At 35.0% G+C, this 18023-nt stretch overlaps 1 protein-coding gene across 2 annotated transcripts; it reads right to left on the bottom strand.

The window, feature by feature from the left end:
• Positions 1–1340: 1340 nt before the first annotated feature.
• On the bottom strand, positions 1341–17718 carry LOC149958443 (uncharacterized). 2 transcript variants are annotated; one of them, XM_090165849.1, is made up of 13 exons: positions 17595–17718; positions 17035–17186; positions 16811–16970; positions 10959–11519; positions 9647–9716; positions 6882–6925; positions 4061–4114; positions 3627–3739; positions 3437–3566; positions 3089–3259; positions 2610–2876; positions 1637–1715; positions 1341–1566 (listed from the first exon to the last, which is right to left on the bottom strand). In XM_090165849.1, exons 1-13 carry the CDS (start codon positions 17605–17607, stop codon positions 1527–1529), a joined length of 1854 nt encoding a protein of 617 aa, XP_090021975.1. In that variant the 5' UTR covers positions 17608–17718; the 3' UTR covers positions 1341–1526. The 2 variants fall into 2 exon arrangements, with proteins under 2 accessions (XP_090021975.1, XP_090021976.1); XM_090165850.1 differs by lacking the exon at positions 10959–11519.
• Between the last annotated feature and the right edge of the window lie 305 nt (positions 17719–18023).

The raw sequence follows: 18023 nt of genomic DNA, 5'->3' as shown, positions 1-18023 counted from the left end.
TAGGCGGGGCCAAAGCCGTCAGAATGATATTACCATACGCGATACGCCAGGATAAGAATTCCAAGTACAGGTATGGATTCCTGGTAATAGTTAGTATAGGGTGCTGTTGGCTAGCGTGGCATGAAGGGCTTGCCACCACCCTTCTACGCATTGTAACCCGGCCACCTGAATTTATGGCTTCGTCGCCGTTTTGCGTCCGCTTGCTCTCGTGTCACCATAGAGGGTAGAAGGGGAGGAGCAAGGCATTTTTGGAATTCTCGGATTTTGACTCGAAATTTTTTCCTCTTAACATCCGGTTTCCTACTATTGGTCTATTCTATAAGGAAATAAGCCGCGGGCATATTCCGGAAGTTCCGGGGGAAATTTTAAAGCGAGAACTCTTCGGGAGAGCCTTCTACTCCTCCCCTTCTACCCTCTATGGTGTCACACATAGCCTTTGTCAGCGCCTCGCTAGGTGGAGATTTTCTTCTTGTGATGACGTCACTTCGTTACTAGCTCTCAGTAATATATTCTCCAAATTGACAAACTTATGGAACAATATTATAGACTTATGGTAATACCCAAAATATCTTAACATGGCATATCCCACACCTTATCTAACAATAATCAAGATATAACGTAGCATACGCGGTGGGCTAAAACGAACGCCGAAATTATCCAACGCCCTGTAGGTTTCCAAAGCCGAAGATCAAATATTTGGAGACATGGCGCTTTTATTCCGAATCTATAATTGGCACGAAATTCAAACATCACAGTAGCGCGTATACCGGTTGTATTGACCAGAAGTCGCACTTAAAATGTTCTTAATGCTACCATAAACGTAGTTCAGAAATTATCATCACCAACAAACTATAATTTTCAAGTATATCGGCCTTAATTTAAAAAAGTATGTAGATATAAAAATCGAAAATCGGCAAATGACCAACTTGTGTGCTCCAGATCTCCCAATTCATAACGGGCTACCGAGGGCATAATATATTCTTTCGATTGAGATATCACTGGCCCTTCTAAGCCTAATTCGTTTAGTTATGTGGATTACGGTGGCGGCATCGGCTACACCATACGTGAACCCAGTACACAACAGCCTACCAAATTACTTATTTCAATTGAATAACAATAAAGGAAGGCATTGAAAATAAGCAGCTTCTTAGGCTATTGTTCAATATAAATTAAAGTTTGATCAAATTTATTTAGTAATTATTTAAAAATTAAATAGCTTAGGGATAAATTTAGTACTAACGGAGTAATTTTCTAGTACTCGAATGAGCCCAATTTTCATAACCCCAAAAACTAGAACTCGCACACCACTAATGTTGCTACTTAATAAAACTACAAAGATGTACAAAAAATTCTACAATGACATTTATTTGTACAATAAAATGATTTACACCATTGAAGGCTTGCGCAGGCTTTTGAACATGATGAGATAAAATAAAATTACACAAAATGGGGTGGTCTTCAAAAATTGATGACAGAATGTACAAAAACAACTTATCATTCCACGTTCGCGATGTGATTGGAATTCCTTAATAAGGTCGTGACCTTCGGTCACCTCCTCTATCACCACTGAAATATAAGATAAATATTTCTAAACCTGTATTTCATTCAAATATAAATTGGTACAATTGTAACTTACCCTCTCATTCCACCTCCGCGTCCAGGACCACCTCGTCCTCCTCCTCCACCAAAGCCTCCACGTCCGCCTCTTCCTCCACCTTAAAGTAAAACCAAGTTTTAAAGATAAGATACAAGATTTCCCCACCAAATTCCATAGGCCACAGCCACCTAGGAGCAACAAACACAACACCCCACACAAGGAGAACGCAACCCGTCAAAAGTCGTGGATTTTCTTGCGTACATTTTTCATTGGCTAGACGCTTTAGCGCCTGCTGCCGTGCATGCCGTCGGAAGGGGAAAATTCGGAAATTGTCTTCCCCCCGCCCGTAAAACGTTCAGCGAAAAGGCTCGTGACGCTCGTCCAATGAAATTCGTACACAACCCTTCGTTAGCGTGTTTAAAGGCTAGCTGCGTTCTCCTTGTGTTTGTTGCTCCTAGCAGCCACTAACCAATACTTTAGGATTGTAGGCTTTCAAACTAAAGAATTATGATAAAGTAAAATTTCGAGGTAATGTCGGATATCTGATAAGACACAGGGTTACCACAGTTTTTTCACCATCAAATTCAGACTTTTCCCCAACCTATATTTAAGCAAGTTTCCTATTTGCAACCGAAATTAAATTCCCCCCGACATTAACCTAATTTTTAAAATTTAGACTTATAGACCATTTTTAAGATTTCCAAACTTTTCCCTGATTTTTAGACAATTTTTAATATTCCCCTACTTTTATACCCATATTCAAATTCCCTGGCAACCGTGGACAAAAATAGCTTCAGACTTAACTATACAATTCATTTAAGTTAATTCTATATTAATAAAAATTAAAGCCAAAGCAACCAATGTAATTAAAATTGACATTCAATCTTAAGGAAAACTCCTACTCATGGTATGTCTCTACTAAAATTTGGCACATTCTACTAAAGAGCTCTATTGTGATTAACACTCTAAGATTCCTTATAATGTTATTTAGTTTAAACATAATTTAACGTACCTCTGTCACCACCACCACGTCCACCTCTCATTCCTCCTCCACGGCCTCCGCCTCTCATACCATCCATTCCACGATCATCTCCACCACCCAGACCTTCTGGTTTTGGAGCTTTGCAGCGGTTGCAAGCTTGCCTCCATGAAAAATTATTGTTTCCACATTCGGGGTTGGGGCATTTCCAGTCGCCTTCACGGCCTGGTCCTCCAGGAGGACCTCCACCGCCGCCGCCGCCCATTCCTCCTCCGCCTCCCATGCTACCTCCTCGGCCACCTTAAAATTATTATAATTTCTTAAGTTTTGGAGAAAAGAAAAAATAATTGTTGGAAAGCTACTTTCACTAATCTTGAACATAATTCAAGACAAGTACTTGGATACTAGCCATTTCGATCTACTTTCCCTTTGTCAAGAGACAGCCAATGTAGCGTATGCTTTGGCTACTCCCAAAGATGAGAAAGAATAAGACCAATTAAATATTTTAGTACCTCTCATTCCGCCGCCGCCGCCTCCTCCTCCTCCACCGCTGCCACGTGGACCACCTCGTCCATAACCGCCACCGCCACCACCGCCGCCCCCGCCACTGCTACCTCCGTCTTGTGATGATACTTTCCGCTGCGCCAATTGCACAGATATTTTTCCACCATTGAAATCTTTACCTATAAATAATAATATTGGAAAATGCAAACTTGAACTTAATGTACATAAGCTTTGTGATGTAATGCCTTAATTCTAAAACTTGGGTTTTGTTTTTGAACAAAATGCAAAAAAATATAAGCCTGAAATGGCCACCAAGTCCAAAGATTAAAATTGGTTTTAATATCAAGGTCTCGCACCGTCAAACCAATCAATTGCCGACATGGCAGTTGGAGGGTCATCGTAAGTAACTGTGGCTTCGCCTTTCCCTTTGCCACTGTTTTTGTCACGATAAATCCAAATTTTCTGTTTGTTGTGTTTTTTGTCAATCTAAAAATGTGCAAAAAAAGTTTTAAAAACCAAAAGGTAGCACATTAAATACTAACTTACCTTAATGACACCAATGGATCCAAAATGTTGAGCAATTTCTTGTTCCGTTACTTCTTCAGGTAATCCAGTCACAAAAATGGTATCAGCAATTTCTTCACCATATTGTGCCTGGCCTGCAAAACATTCAACATTTATTAATATTAAAATGAAATTTTTTTTAACCATCTCAAGGTATTACACACTATACCAAATCTATCAATATTTTAAATTACTAGATTAAGAAATATTGCAATAAAATTTATAAAGGGCTAATAAATATTAAAAAAAATGATAATTATTTTAGCATTAATACTTATCATTAAATATCTTACTTTCAAAGAAATAAGCCATAAATACTAAATTTAAATCACATTACAAAATGAAAACCAGTTTAAAACCTTTAGGACTTGGAAACCATTTATTAAAATTGAAACAAATATGAGAAAGAAACTTACGCCCACCGCCATATCCACCTCCACCACCCTGAGAGTATCCACCTCCTCGTCCACCTAATTAAAATCGAAGGTAACAATTTAGATTTAAGTCAAATCAAGTTCCCATCTTTCACCTAACACCCTTTTTAATCCCCATTAAACCTCGAAACCTTCAATTGTTAAATGACTCTTAACAGTGTCATTATTATAGACACAATTGATACCCTGATACTTATTTCTTAACACTAAGTTGTAGGAAAAACCCATAAATTTTACTCAGGGGGAAGTGTTTACTAGAACACTGGAAAACCCTTATCACTACCCGACAATTTGTTACGATATGGCTTAGAGCTTGGTTGCATTTCTATTAACCTTTACAACTTTATGCACTACGGGCACAAATAATATTACAAAAACCATGACTTCATATTACAAAAATCTTCCAAGGATTTGCTGCACCATATTTTTCCACCAACTTCCAAAACAGGGATTGAAGATAAATTTGAATATTTACACACAAGGTGACAACAACATTTAGTTCTCATATCATTAGAACTTTTTTTTACGATAATATATTCAAGATGAAATGAAAATTCCTCATTGCATTCAGCACATAACACAGGTTTTTAAACTCAATAACTGCCATTTGCAACGATGATTTCTTAAACATAGAAACCTCTTGTTTAACCCAATTGGACTTATTTAAGCTAAATAATTCCTTGAATCTTGATAGTGGCGGTTTGTACACCTTGTATTTTTAAGCGCATCATAGCAAAACCACTTGTACTTTTTCTACAAGCAAGGAAATACCAAGATGATTTTTTTTCATTTCTTGAAGTACCATGATCTCTCAAGATGCAGTTGATGAAACCCCATGATTATGAATGATCTGTGTTGGGGTACCAGCAGTAAAACACAGCTTCAATCATGTATTTATTATTAGAATAAATTCATGATTCAATTCACTGCAAACTTCAAATATTTTTTTAGTCATTTTAATTGATTTTTTGGGTGAAGTGTAGTACAGCGGTCTCATCGAATTTGATATTAATTTTGGTTGCGCCTGATAGACCTTGTCACGTAGATGTCGAGGGTATTTTTTATTTTGGCCGCAAATGATTATTTAATTGTTTAACTTAATTTTTTTAATTTTAAAAATTTCTCATTTTCATTGAATTTAATATTAATTTTGGTTGCGCCTGATAGACCTTTCTTTTGTTTAATTTTCATAAATTTACAGTTGTAAGACTCTGGTACCTCCGCAAGTACTCTTTAAATGTCTTCAAACACACTGATACCAAAGTTCCCAAATCCAATCACGAGGAAATAGGATTGGCTTTTGAAACGTGCAATTTTCCCAATTTATATAAGCAGTTGAAATATATAATAAATTAATTAATTTTTATATACCTCGAGGTCCTGTGTCACAATTCTACTCCAATATTTAAGAAACAACAAAAGGATTTTGTTTTCATTACCATTTTAACACTGAGAAGTAGAATCGCAGCCCAGAAATTCCCTCCTTATTTTACCAAATATTTACGACTAAATTAGATCCAATAATTCGTGACCCAGCAAGAACATGACCAAAAATAAAAATCTGGGCATTCTGTAAATTTAAATTATTTGAAAACTGAATTATGGTTTTGAGTTAAAGGAACTTTTAAATTTAAAGTGAGCCGCAAGCAAAAAGTTTTTTTAACATGATTTTAAAATAAAACAAATCATCCCAACATTTCTTGATATGAGCAATGCTACACAACAGGGTTCGTACAAAAATTTCAAATCTAAAATCCTCGACAAATTTTTTCCAATATTCCTTACCTTTTTGGTTAAATTTGACATTTGTTTTTATTAGTTTAGGTAAAAAATTCGTTGTTTATGTGTGGTTTGGTTGACTAACTAAAATCCCTGACTTTCTACGAAATTATTTAAATCCCTGACATTTTCCCTCCATTTTACAGATCCCTGACTTATCCAGATTTTGTACGAACCCCAACTTCCGTTTACATTGAAATACTTGTTTTCAAAAAGTTATCTGAAATTAGTAAATTAATTTATAACCACTAAACGTGATAACAAAAACTTCAGAATTTTTTTTGAGTTGGTCAGATATAGCAAGTTACGGGTGTGGGTTTACAAAGTTGAAATATTCTTAGAAAATTAAGCTAAAGCAACCTATATCTTACACTGTAACCTCAAATGGTAATAGCCAATATAAATGGCAAAAAAAACCACATGTATTTAAAATTTGGAGTAATATACTTTATTACTGCAATCGATAACCATAAAAATGTACATTTCTTCACAAACCAGAGGACCCTAGAAATGCATTGACCAAGCTCTAGCATTTATAGTTTCAACCAAACACATTTTTCAACCCTTTATGGCAATAAACCACCAACACTGATACAAGTTTTATAAACTTACAACCACGCCCAATTAATTACAATATGTTTAACCAGCCTTATTACCCCTGCGTTAATTTACGTTACTCCTCTATGAACAGATAAATTAAACTACAAATGTTACAAAAAAGCTGTTTCTTTAGATAAACGAGTATCTCTTATTAACATTGTAAGGTGGTCTTCTAAAATCAAAACATAACACAAATTTTCAATATTTACCATCAATATTAGTGGAAAAGAACACTATCCATTCAGTATAAAAAAAACGTTTAATTGTTCATAATTGATAGAGAAATATACGTAAACAACTGTCACCCTAAAAACCCTATGTAACCAAGCTTTAAGGGGCCCGCGAATGTAGAGTATGGAAAAACCTTGATATCTAAAGTTGTTTTAATGAAATGTGTTAAATTGTTCAGCGTGAGAGCTGTTACCTTTGTTGAAACCACCTCCCCGTCCACCTGGACCACCTTGGTTACTATAAATGAAGATTTGGATTGTTCAGATTAACGTTGTCCATTTACATAAGACACATAATTGGATCAATTCGGATTGAAAACCCAAATTAAAGCTTTAAAAAACTACTTTACAAATAAACAAAAACCTGCGTTTTAAGTTGGGATTAAAATTGTATTAACACATTAGGACAAAATATTTTATCATGCAGAATGTAGAAAAATCCGCCAAATTCTGTGTAAAATGGCGTATACAGACCTCGTGGTTTAGACTCTGTTAAGGCTATTTTTCAGTACAATATAACACAACCAGCAGGTATATTTTTACCAAAGTATTTATTTCCAGCATATATATTTGTTGAATGCCAGCAAGCTACCCAGAATTAATATGAAACCGCAGAAAACTTAAATCATTTCACAGTTTCAATTACCCATTGTTAACGTTTTAACCAGTTTGAAAAGTCACGTTGAACACTTGGATTGGAATAATAAGGGCCAAATAAAGCTAAAAACGCCATAAAAGAAACATTCCAACATAATTAATATTACTGCTTTGGTTTTTATTACACAGGGTTGCCACAATACTTAAGATTCAAATTCTGACCATTTTAAGAGATTTTCTGACTTTTTAAAGTCAAAATTAGGCAATTTTCCGCCTTACATTTACTTTTATCAGAAGTTTATAAATAGAAATCAGCTGATAGAAAAGTAATATAACCTTCCTGACTTTTAAAAATTTCTTAAAACTTCCTGATGTGTGGCATGTGGCAACCTTGTTACAGAGTCAACATAGGGAGACAATATCACTATCGGTTTCGAATACTGTAGAAAACAAGCAGTTTAGATTACTTAAAGAAAAATACATTGTCTAAGTAAAAAGTTTCATAGGGCAAAATATATCACTATAAGATCAGCTATTATTACCGAATTAGGGCACATAAAATGAACTAAGACGGTGCAAAGTAATACTTCTACCTGATAAGATATCAACGGAATTACGTTATCTGGCAACTAAGAATCAAATTGTAAATTGGCAACACAATTTAGAAGTTTTTCTATTTAGACCCCAATATACAGGGGTTTTACTAATAACGCATTTTTTAAATTAGTTCGTCTTATTCCCATTTTGACAGTATTTTTTATGTCAAGCACATTGGGTACCAACAGTGGGGCCCACTAAATTGTGCAGGACTTGTCTTGGTAGTTTACCATAGATCTGCTATTATTATGAATAAAGTAGCGTAGGCAAAGATTTGAATTTATTCACATGTGTTACTGATTTCATGTATACCCTTAAAATTGCTGGACCCACAACCTTAAACCACCCTGCTAGCTTAGAACAGTACACTGGAGCTTTAGAAGTTGAAAAAAAAAAATCATATGGTGTTTTTCAATGATGTAGCGTAACCTAATCTTAACAAATTCTGATAGGATTTAACATTTAAAACATTTGATCTTTCAAGTTATTACTAAATTACTGAACATAAAGAGCCCAGATAATTACAACTACCACCCAAACTTTTCGGTCCTATGTGAAAGGTGGTTTAGGCAATACAAGAAAGAGCAGTGGAAGCCAGAAGTAGATCAGATAATCGCAGTGCCGTTTATAAACCAATAGTGATCATCAAAGCCGCTACACAATTCATATCACAATGGATAGCCACGGAAATGGATTAAGTTATCAGATATCTCATTATGAAATAAAAATCCCAAATCCAACGACAAAACTATAATTGACTTATTTAACTCTTCAAAGACTTATAAAACTGATTTTTTTTCCAGTGGAATTATCTGGGCTAAATAGATCATTGCCAACAAGTTATTTTCATAAATCCATCGCTCTTTTCAGACCAACTTGACAGTAATCCCTATTGAAATATTGTCATACCAGGAACAATGAGGCACTGGAGCCTGATTAACACCATTTACAGTTATGATAGTTCATTGGTAGGGTAGTACTCACAAAACCATATTAAACAAGTATAGGTAGCATCATAATGTCCCATAAGTTAAGGTCTAGCATTGTCCATGTGAAAAGAAAATTAACGTACGACGATTCCTACACCTAAAATATTATTTTACTTGGTAGATCAGCCACACTCTGGTTGATAAATGCCACACAAGACGCTTCTAAAATCTCAAATTTTAAAAAATAAATACCTTCAGAAACACAACTAAATAGCCAGTTTAAGGTTCTGATGAATCATTTTGCAAAGATAAGTATTAATTTTAAGTTTTTAAGTGATAAAATTGTGAATAAGCCTTGGCTACGGCGTGGTTCAAAGTTTTAAAATGTTGGCTTGTGCACATTCATAATGCATATTGCTAAATTTATTTCAGAAATGCAGAGTTGAGAATGTAGCCACTAGGAGGTGCAGATTTTGAATACCTACCTCTTAATAATGGGTATGTGATCGTAAGAAATTTGGCCTAGACCTTTGCTTGCGGGGACCTGATGATGTGCTTATGGTAGCATTTACGCGTTTTATCTAATTAAAGTGAACTATCAAGATTTGGTTGAAATTTGACAAAGAAGTTGAAAACCTTAATATAAATTTTTGGAATGAGGTTACTCTTAAACTAACATAAGCTTCTAAATAGCAGCAGGACCAATTATATTCGTAACATTTGACCGCACCTCTTGATATACAGTAGATTTTGTTAATAAAAAATAACCTCCACAAGAAACACTACGTCATGTAAGTAGAAACGCTTTAGCTACAATAAAAAGAAAAATAACTGACCCAAATCCTCCGCTTCCACCACGACCTCCGCCTCCACTGCCACCTCTATCTCCGCCATATGAACCAGGACCTGCAAAACCAAAATTAACTATTAAACATACAGAAAAACAGCAAATAAGATATTTGGTCAGAGGTAATAATCATAACTGACAACTAACATCATGGAAGAGTTAAGGTTTCAGGATTTATAACATTTCCAAATCTTTCCTACCAGCACCACCACGGTTTTCTAATACTTAAACCAAAATTTAATTTTATTACTTCAGTGTACCATTTAACCAGAATCATTCAAGAGTTATCTGAAATGAGAGATAATTCTTAATCTTGATGTGGTATCCTGATACAACCAAGATGCTTAGAAAATAGCTCAAAATTTTAGATAAAACTATACACGTTGAACACCTCAAAAAAAGGTTTTAACCCTTAAGCACAGTGTCTACTTTGAGTTAGATAACCAGTGGCCTTAAATAATTATAGGGAAGTTAATGCTATCCAGTAACTTAGTTCCTAATACTTGCACCAACAATAATTCACAATGGTGAGATGGACCTCCTGCGAAGTAGCGCACACCAGCAGTGCTAATCAGTATTAACTTTTGCCAGTTTGTTTTTCATCTTCTAGAAAGTTTCTTTGAGAGTAGGGTACATATATATTGTTAAACACGAGTCCCTTATTTAAACACAGTTTTAGATATTTAAGGCCTTGGTAATTTACTTATGGTAGTGCTGATATGAATTTGGTCCGTATTTTACAGACTAATTAGTTTAAGCTAACTCAAAACAAATGTTAATCACGGAATGGCGAAGGCGATAATTTACAGAACTAAGTAACATTTATATAGTGTTTTGTTAAGACCCTTAAAATTCCACACCTTACGCCTATTGTCAAATACAGTTCTACCGGGTATTCATAAATACTACTTCAGACAATTATCTCGAGTCTTTCAGTAAATTAAATTACAATGGACAATCATTACTAGTAAAAGTATTAAGTTCCAAGAACAAAAAGATCACTAGAACCAAAAACCTGCTAGACAATATAAAACCAAATATCAAAATTAACCATCCCTAAAAATCTTTGCGCAGTATTACATTCATTTCCTTCCACAGTAATATATTAGATAGTAATTTAGTAATAGGCTTATGTCTAGTTACGGCACAACAAAACCAATATCTCAAGACTAAATTTGTATGTTGGCACAAATCAACACAAACCTCGTTAAAAAAAACAAACTTAAAATCAACTACATTCCATCACAAAAGCCAAGAAATTAAATAAAAACCAAATTTTCTTCATTTATTGAACACATTACCTGGCCCACCAAAGCTGCCTCTACTTGGCGGACCACCAAAAGCACCCGGAGGTGGTGCACCAAAACCTCCCGGTCCAGGAGGCATATTAGGTTGCAAAGGAGATGAGCCTCCACCTTGTGCGGCAGGGCCACCAGGAAATGCACCGGGTCCACGTCCAAATTCTTGGCCAGGTGGACCACCCGGGAAACCACCAACTGGAGGAACTCCTCCAGTTGCTGGTTGAGATTGTGCAGAAGGAACTTGAGGTGGCATACCACCAGATGGCGGTACAGCGCCAGGCCCGGTTGGGGGCAGTGGTGCTTGATTGGGATATTGCTGACCATAATTGGGTGCTGTTGAGCCTGCATATGACCCATATGGACTTTGCGTCGTAGCACCGTACACTGGCTGGGCTGGCGTCGTTGTGGCAGTGGTACCGTAACTCGCAGCCGGTTGTCCATAACCTGGTTGGGTTTGTGGAGTAGAAGATGGCTGAGTGTACGTTGCTGGTGTTACCGGTTGGGCTCCGTATGTTCCAGTTGCTTGAGTACCATACGCAGCAGGGAAGGTTCCTGTTTGAGCTGAAAAATAACATGGCATACAGGTTAGATCACATTGCAATATTGAGTTAAGAATATTGCAGAAATATTAATACTGCATTTAAAACCTTTAAAGTAAATATGAAGTGTTTTCCTTATTAAATAATTCCTCATTCTGAAATAGTTCTATAGGGCTATAAAAGGTTTTTTTGATTTTCTATTGAAGCAGTAGTTCAATTATGCAATATGCAAAGAAATAAAAATATTATGAAGTCTTTTGAATCGCGTGGGAAGATAAAGGTTTTTTTGATTTTCTATTGAAGCAGTAGTTCAATTATGCAATATGCAAAGAAATAAAAATATTATGAAGTCTTTTGAATCGCGTGGGAAGATGAAAGAAAGAAAAGTACCCAATAGAAAATTAAAGCCGCTTGCAATTTTGTTAAAGGTATATTTCGAAGCATGGCAAGTTAACGATTTTGGCCAAATCTTGGAAAAATTACACTTTTAGCAAGGCTAAACTAAAGATGATATTTAAATTTTAAGGAGCTTTTATCTTATTTTAATTTTCAAAAATTACAGTAACAAAATTACTTGTATAAGCAGTGTAATAACAATTAAGTTTCAGACACTGGGAATACAAAAAACACCCACAGCCTTTTTTTATCTCCCTGATACAGGACAAAAGCAGTTAAAAAAATTATTGTGTTTCTAAACATTTCAGGGTGCTACTAACTTTGTGCAGTGAGTACCGGTAGTAGAAACCTTTGTCTTAACGGTAACGAACATTCATGCCTATGATAAGTGATAATAAGGAAGAATAATATCTTCCAAAAAGCAGTTTCAAAGATTGTGTAATCACAATTAGTTTTGTCTTTAAAATTAACAACATAACCCCCCCCTATCCAAATTATGGCAATACATCTACAATTAGAATATGCTTAATACTTCAGTCAATTTAAAAGGTGGACGTTTAAATATGCAGATTTAGAACAGAGATACAATTAAACCGATGCTGTTATACCCGATCATATTGAAAGCCAACACGAATTTTTCATAAACTCACATAAAACAAGAGCAGACATTTTTAACATTACAATTTAAACCCTTCAAACTCTCTTGCTAAATGACATTGGAATAATTAAAAGTTTCTTAAAAAAATGAAGTCTTTAAAAATAAAAATTCTAGGCCTAATTTAATTAAAAAAAATAATTCCAAAAGATTTGGTGTTAAAATGAAAAAAGCCTAATTTAAGTTAGTTTATTTTTTTTAAATATACTGCAAATAATTTAACAAAAGCTTACAATAATCTAATGTATTTATTTTGACACTTACCAAAAAGACCTTTGGGGTATGGAACTCCTCTTTATTTAGTAGAAACGTAACTTCTTTCCGACTAAACACCTCAAAAAACGGTTCAACAGCATCATTAACATCAAAATTAATTTATGTCCACTCAAATTTTACGTGAGGTCAGAAAAGACTGGACCGCAGGAACACAACTGCGAGGTAGTGCCACTACCATACTCAAGCGTTTAAATTTTTTCCGCGCGAATCGTAACGCGAAATATACCGTTCCAAATGAAGTAGGATTTAAAAACTATTCATGACCTCACAAAACTACCAGCACAAACTACGGATACACCGATACGGGTACAGCCGATATATAAGCTACTCACGGCCAATATCAACGAAGTTACCTATCATTGTAAAAGACTTCAGTACACTGTCATACCTTTTTTTTCTTATTTTTCATGAAAAAAGTTCACATGAACATATTCGAATGTTTCTTTTCATTTTACGTGATATATATTTTCTATCACAAATCGCATATCGTTGTTTAATTGCTTTACACTCATTATCCCCTGTCCAAAAAAGGTATGATCTAGCTTCTGAAGTCTAGCATTCATGGCGCAGCCAATCAAATAAAATATAATTAGTTAATCGAGAATTTTCATATATTTAAATGTTTACTGAAAATATTTTCTAATACCATTATTGGCCAATACTGGTATTAGAAAAATAGGCAAGATATATCGGTGCATCCCTAATTAAAACTACTAGGAAGTTTCGATAAAATCCAAGATATTTTAGTGATATTGTGAAAATTTATTTAGGTGTAAATTTCTACAGTCATAATAAAACACTTAAAATTGCCTTTGATGAAACCAGTCTCATACATCCTTTGCTTTGACTTAACTACATTTACAACCCCTTTTATAATTTCCCATAGTACACTTTAGGGCTACAGAGTTGGCAAAAAACTTGCTTTTTTTTAAAGATTTAAAAATCCAGTATTGGTACAACCGCATGTAGCCGCCGGTAGCTTAAACCAGTTAAATCCATTAATAAAAAATGCTCAACTTGCTTATATTACTTCAAAAATGCTTAAATTGCCAGATTTCAAATAGCTCTCATTACTTACGACAAAAAGTGAAGATTAAGTTTGTTTTTCAATACTTCTAATTCTTTTCACATTTTTTTTTAATAAAACAAGAAGTAGTTTTAACCATGGATTCACCGATACGGGTACAGCCGATATATAAGCTATGTGGTTTAAACCAGTCTGGCTGGTTCTTGCCAACCCGGCTACATCACTTGGGTGAAATTCTTATTAACATACTGGTTGAATTATTTGTCATCTTAAAACTAACAGATAGACGAAACTTACTTTTCTTAATCTTTTAAGATTTAGTTTAATTTAAGCTATTTTTGGGATAATAGCAAAAAAGTGACACGAGAGTTGATTCAGGTAAAAAGACTTATATTGGAGTCAATTCTATTGAAGGTGGTTTATTCTTAAAATAAATAACTTCACTAATTTGTGAAATATTAAGTCAATGAGAGGGCTAGTCACTTTAGTAATCAGGTGTTAAAAATTGAAGGTTATCACAGCAAATTGATTTAAGAAAATCACTGGAAATCAGATGGTGTACATGGTGACCAGTGATAGACAATTTTACAGGAATTTCAGAGGCGATTTATAGGAAAATAAAGGAAATAAAATAGGCGAATTATAGGAAAAATAATATGGTAATTATTGCTTATCAGTATACTTTGACTCAAATCACCTAGAATATTGATAATTTTTTTGTACACTGCTTTCTTGCATTATTGGACCACTAAGCGGATTTACAGAACCCGAATATGTCCAGATTTTATTCGAAAGTGGCAGTGTTTTCATTAGATGTTCTACAAAACACTTAAGGAAAATAGGTAAAAATAAAGGAATTTAAAGGGAGGCATTAAAATATAGTCTGGTCACCCTGATTGTGTACCAAGATTTTACGAGTGAGTAGACCCTCTAGTCAATTAACTAATATTACTAAATTGTAAAATGTACCTTTGCAATGCATTTAATAGGGTGAATGAGCAAGTTGAGACGTGTGCATCATGGTCTAGCTGCCCCTAGCACAAGACTAAGCGAACTAATGTGCAGCCTTGATTGGATTTAAGGAGGAGCTTACTCTTGGAGCATAAAAGAGGATTGGGAGTATTACTAAATATCTTACCAACATTGTCTTTCTCCCTTAACTATTAAATACATTCTCGCAGGGATGCAATAGAAGTTCTTAAGTATTTATAAGAAAAATATAAGAAATTTGCTCATTTGAAGGAATAAATCGTCACCCAAGTATGTATTTCTTAATATATAGTTTTATGGCTATTTTGTACAGTATAGGCCTTCCATTCAAGTGGATAGGTACTTAAAAGGTTTGTATAAAAAATTACCGATATTCAAAATACCTTGAGATTTCCAATACATTTTTCTTTGATTGTCAGTGATTTTTAACAATATTTCTGTGATTACTACACCAGATTTAAATGCATTAAAACCAACTAAATGACTTGGGTGGTGCCTTATTAAATTAGTGTACCCCCAACTTTCAATTAAAATATTCCCAAGAGATTATTGCTGCAAAAATTTTTTCCACCAAATTAAATTTAATGCATATGCAGCTATAATTATCAGTTACGCTATTACCCAAGGCACCACCTTAGGCCAAGTCATCTAGCAACTTTTAATGCCTTTAAACAGGTGGATGGGTTACAATTCCTAAAAGGGTGGTGGAAAGCCCTTCATGCCACGCAAGCCAACAGCTTCCTACAGATATTATTATGGTTAACCTCTGTAAGTTTTTAAGGGAAGGGGAAACCAAAGAACTATGGGGAAAACCCCTTTATCCAGTGGGGAGAGAACATGCAAACTCTGTGCATAAGGAATGGTTCCGAGATTTGATCTAGTGCCACAAGCTGGGATCAAACCTGGACTCCTCTTGCAGAGAGGAGAAAGTGCTAACCACTCTGCCACCCCACCAAATAAACAGCTACTAAAAATGCTCAAACCAGAGCAATAAACAAGTAGGGGTATTATAAAACAGACCCCCCCCCCCCCACCGTGCGTTGTAAATAGGCGATATAGGAAATGACTGATCTAAGGTTCTACCACTGTCCGATTTCACATACACCCCTTACATAATGGCAACACAATTAGCCAGTAACTTCAATGCTCGTTTAATTTTTATTGATAAAAAAAATTAGTATTTGCCTCAATTTTTCATTTATGACCTTAAGAATAGAGTACATACAATCTGAATAGACTGAATTTGAACATGGCTGTGTCTAAATCTTAGACACGTTCTTGGTTAATCCCAATTGCTATTAAAAGTGTATTGGGTACTTTCTTGTAGCATCATAGGCATACATCATAGCTAAGCCACACCTTAAAACAGCCGCCACAACATTTAATTTGAATTTAAATTCGCAGATCAATAGGCGTCAGACGATCTTGCGAAATAATAACGTGACCGATATTAGTCTTATTAATGTCATGGACGATCTTAGCGCGTTACCAAGGCAACGAAAATAGGCCACACCCACGAATAGTTCAATAATTTGAAATTAATCGTAACTTTGGATAATTGGGTTAGTAATTTTATACTGATGCAACTAGGATATCAGGTCATCCTATATCATTGGTACACTAATATAAATCATACTAATTGAAAAATGAGAAACTGGAAATTCAAACCAAGTCAAATATCATTTGTATAAATTGCAAATGAAGGGAGGCATTGAAAAACTTAGTGTAGCAGGCTTTGTGATCAACTAAGCAATATTTACTCAGCCGACGCATAAGAACAAGCAAGTTTGCTTTTCGAAGGTTTTAAGCGCCCATTAAGGAAAGAATCCTTATGGGTAACTCTAACTTCGGTATAAACTTAAAAATACCTAATTAAGCCTGGACATAATTGCGTACCTTCTACCTTGTAATTATTATTACCTTTGACCAAGCTGAACTATTAGTTTAATACAATAAAATGCAAAATTACCCTGCGTATAAGCTGCACCCGGTTGCGAAGGTTGTTGTGGTTGTCCATAGCTGTATTGCTGCTGTTGACCAGTTGGTTGCTGACCATACTGGTCTTGACCATAACCACTGTAAGGTGCATTTGGTGCGTTACCAGCAGGTTGGCTCCAATTCCCAGCAGCCTAAGTTGATGAAGAAATAAAATTAGTATTGGGAATTATAAGACTTATTTAGCATCATACTTACAGCGTAATTTGCTGCAGGTTGTGCCCCAGGTTGCGCTGGTGGGTTGGTGGCATAACCGCCTTGGGCATACGCATTAGTATCTGCACCACCATAGCCTCCGTACTGACCATACGTTTGTGGTTGAGGTGCAGCACCACCATAATTTTGATATTCTGTTAAATTAAATTCTAAATTATGCCAGGAGCTTGAAAATTGGTTAAATGATTATCGCTAAATCTTAAAAATCAATAACTCCACAAAGAAAAATTGATTTAATTCTAGCATTTTAATATTCGAAACTGTTGGCGCCCAAAAATGCAATATAAACATTATGGGTAATTTGTATTTCGATTATTGACAAATAAATAGGATTAAGATAAGGCTTACAACGTATTAAGTAAGCCTAACTTAACCGCCATTTTTATAAACCTCTGACAAAAGAAAATGGCCGGCTTTCATTTTGGGCGTTTCAATTAAAGCCTAAGAAATCCGAAATAATCGTAAGCAAAATTAACGCATACTATAAAAATAAAGTTAAGGTAGTGGAAATATATTACAAACATATAAAATTAAACACTTACGAGTGTCACCCATTCTAATATTGTCTAAAAAGGTGAAAATGAATTACGAAAATTCGAGAAATAGCCAAGTAAACCGACGCACCGCAGGCGCCGGATTGAGAATGGTTCAACCGTTAAAGCAGAAGTGCGTTGCAACGGACTGTGAACAGGCCAAGCGAACTTGCTAAGCAGCGTTGCCAGGTGATAAAAATGAAATTACAGAAAATTATCGATTGACAGAATAAAGGCTTAAAAGTTTTTATTTTCCGTACAAAATTAATGTACACTCTTTTAAAACTGAGCGGCTCTTAGAGAAGAGTGCAGCAAGTTACAAAAGTTTCAAACATACACTACACAAATTTTCAAACGTTAAAATATTGCTAAAGGTCCCTAAAATATTACTAGAATATTGAACTGAAATATTAAACTGAGATATTTACACAACATACT

This window comes from Leiobunum rupestre, chromosome 2 (assembly GCF_980474605.1).
Source record: "Leiobunum rupestre chromosome 2, qqLeiRupe1.1.hap1, whole genome shotgun sequence".
Lineage (NCBI taxonomy): Eukaryota > Metazoa > Arthropoda > Arachnida > Opiliones > Sclerosomatidae > Leiobunum > Leiobunum rupestre.
Note: the sequence above shows the minus strand (reverse complement) of the source record. Positions and strands in the feature narration are given on the sequence as shown.

What these genes read in the sequence shown, in the direction of transcription:
- LOC149958443 (XM_090165849.1), bottom strand. An exon ending in GGGTGCAGCTTATACGCAGG is followed by an intron (nt 11,520 to 16,810) that starts GTAATTTTGCAT and finishes GTTATTTTTCAG; the next exon opens with CTCAAACAGGAACCTTCCCT. An exon ending in CGCGGAGGTGGAATGAGAGG is followed by an intron (nt 1,567 to 1,636) that starts GTAAGTTACAAT and finishes CTTATATTTCAG; the next exon opens with TGGTGATAGAGGAGGTGACC.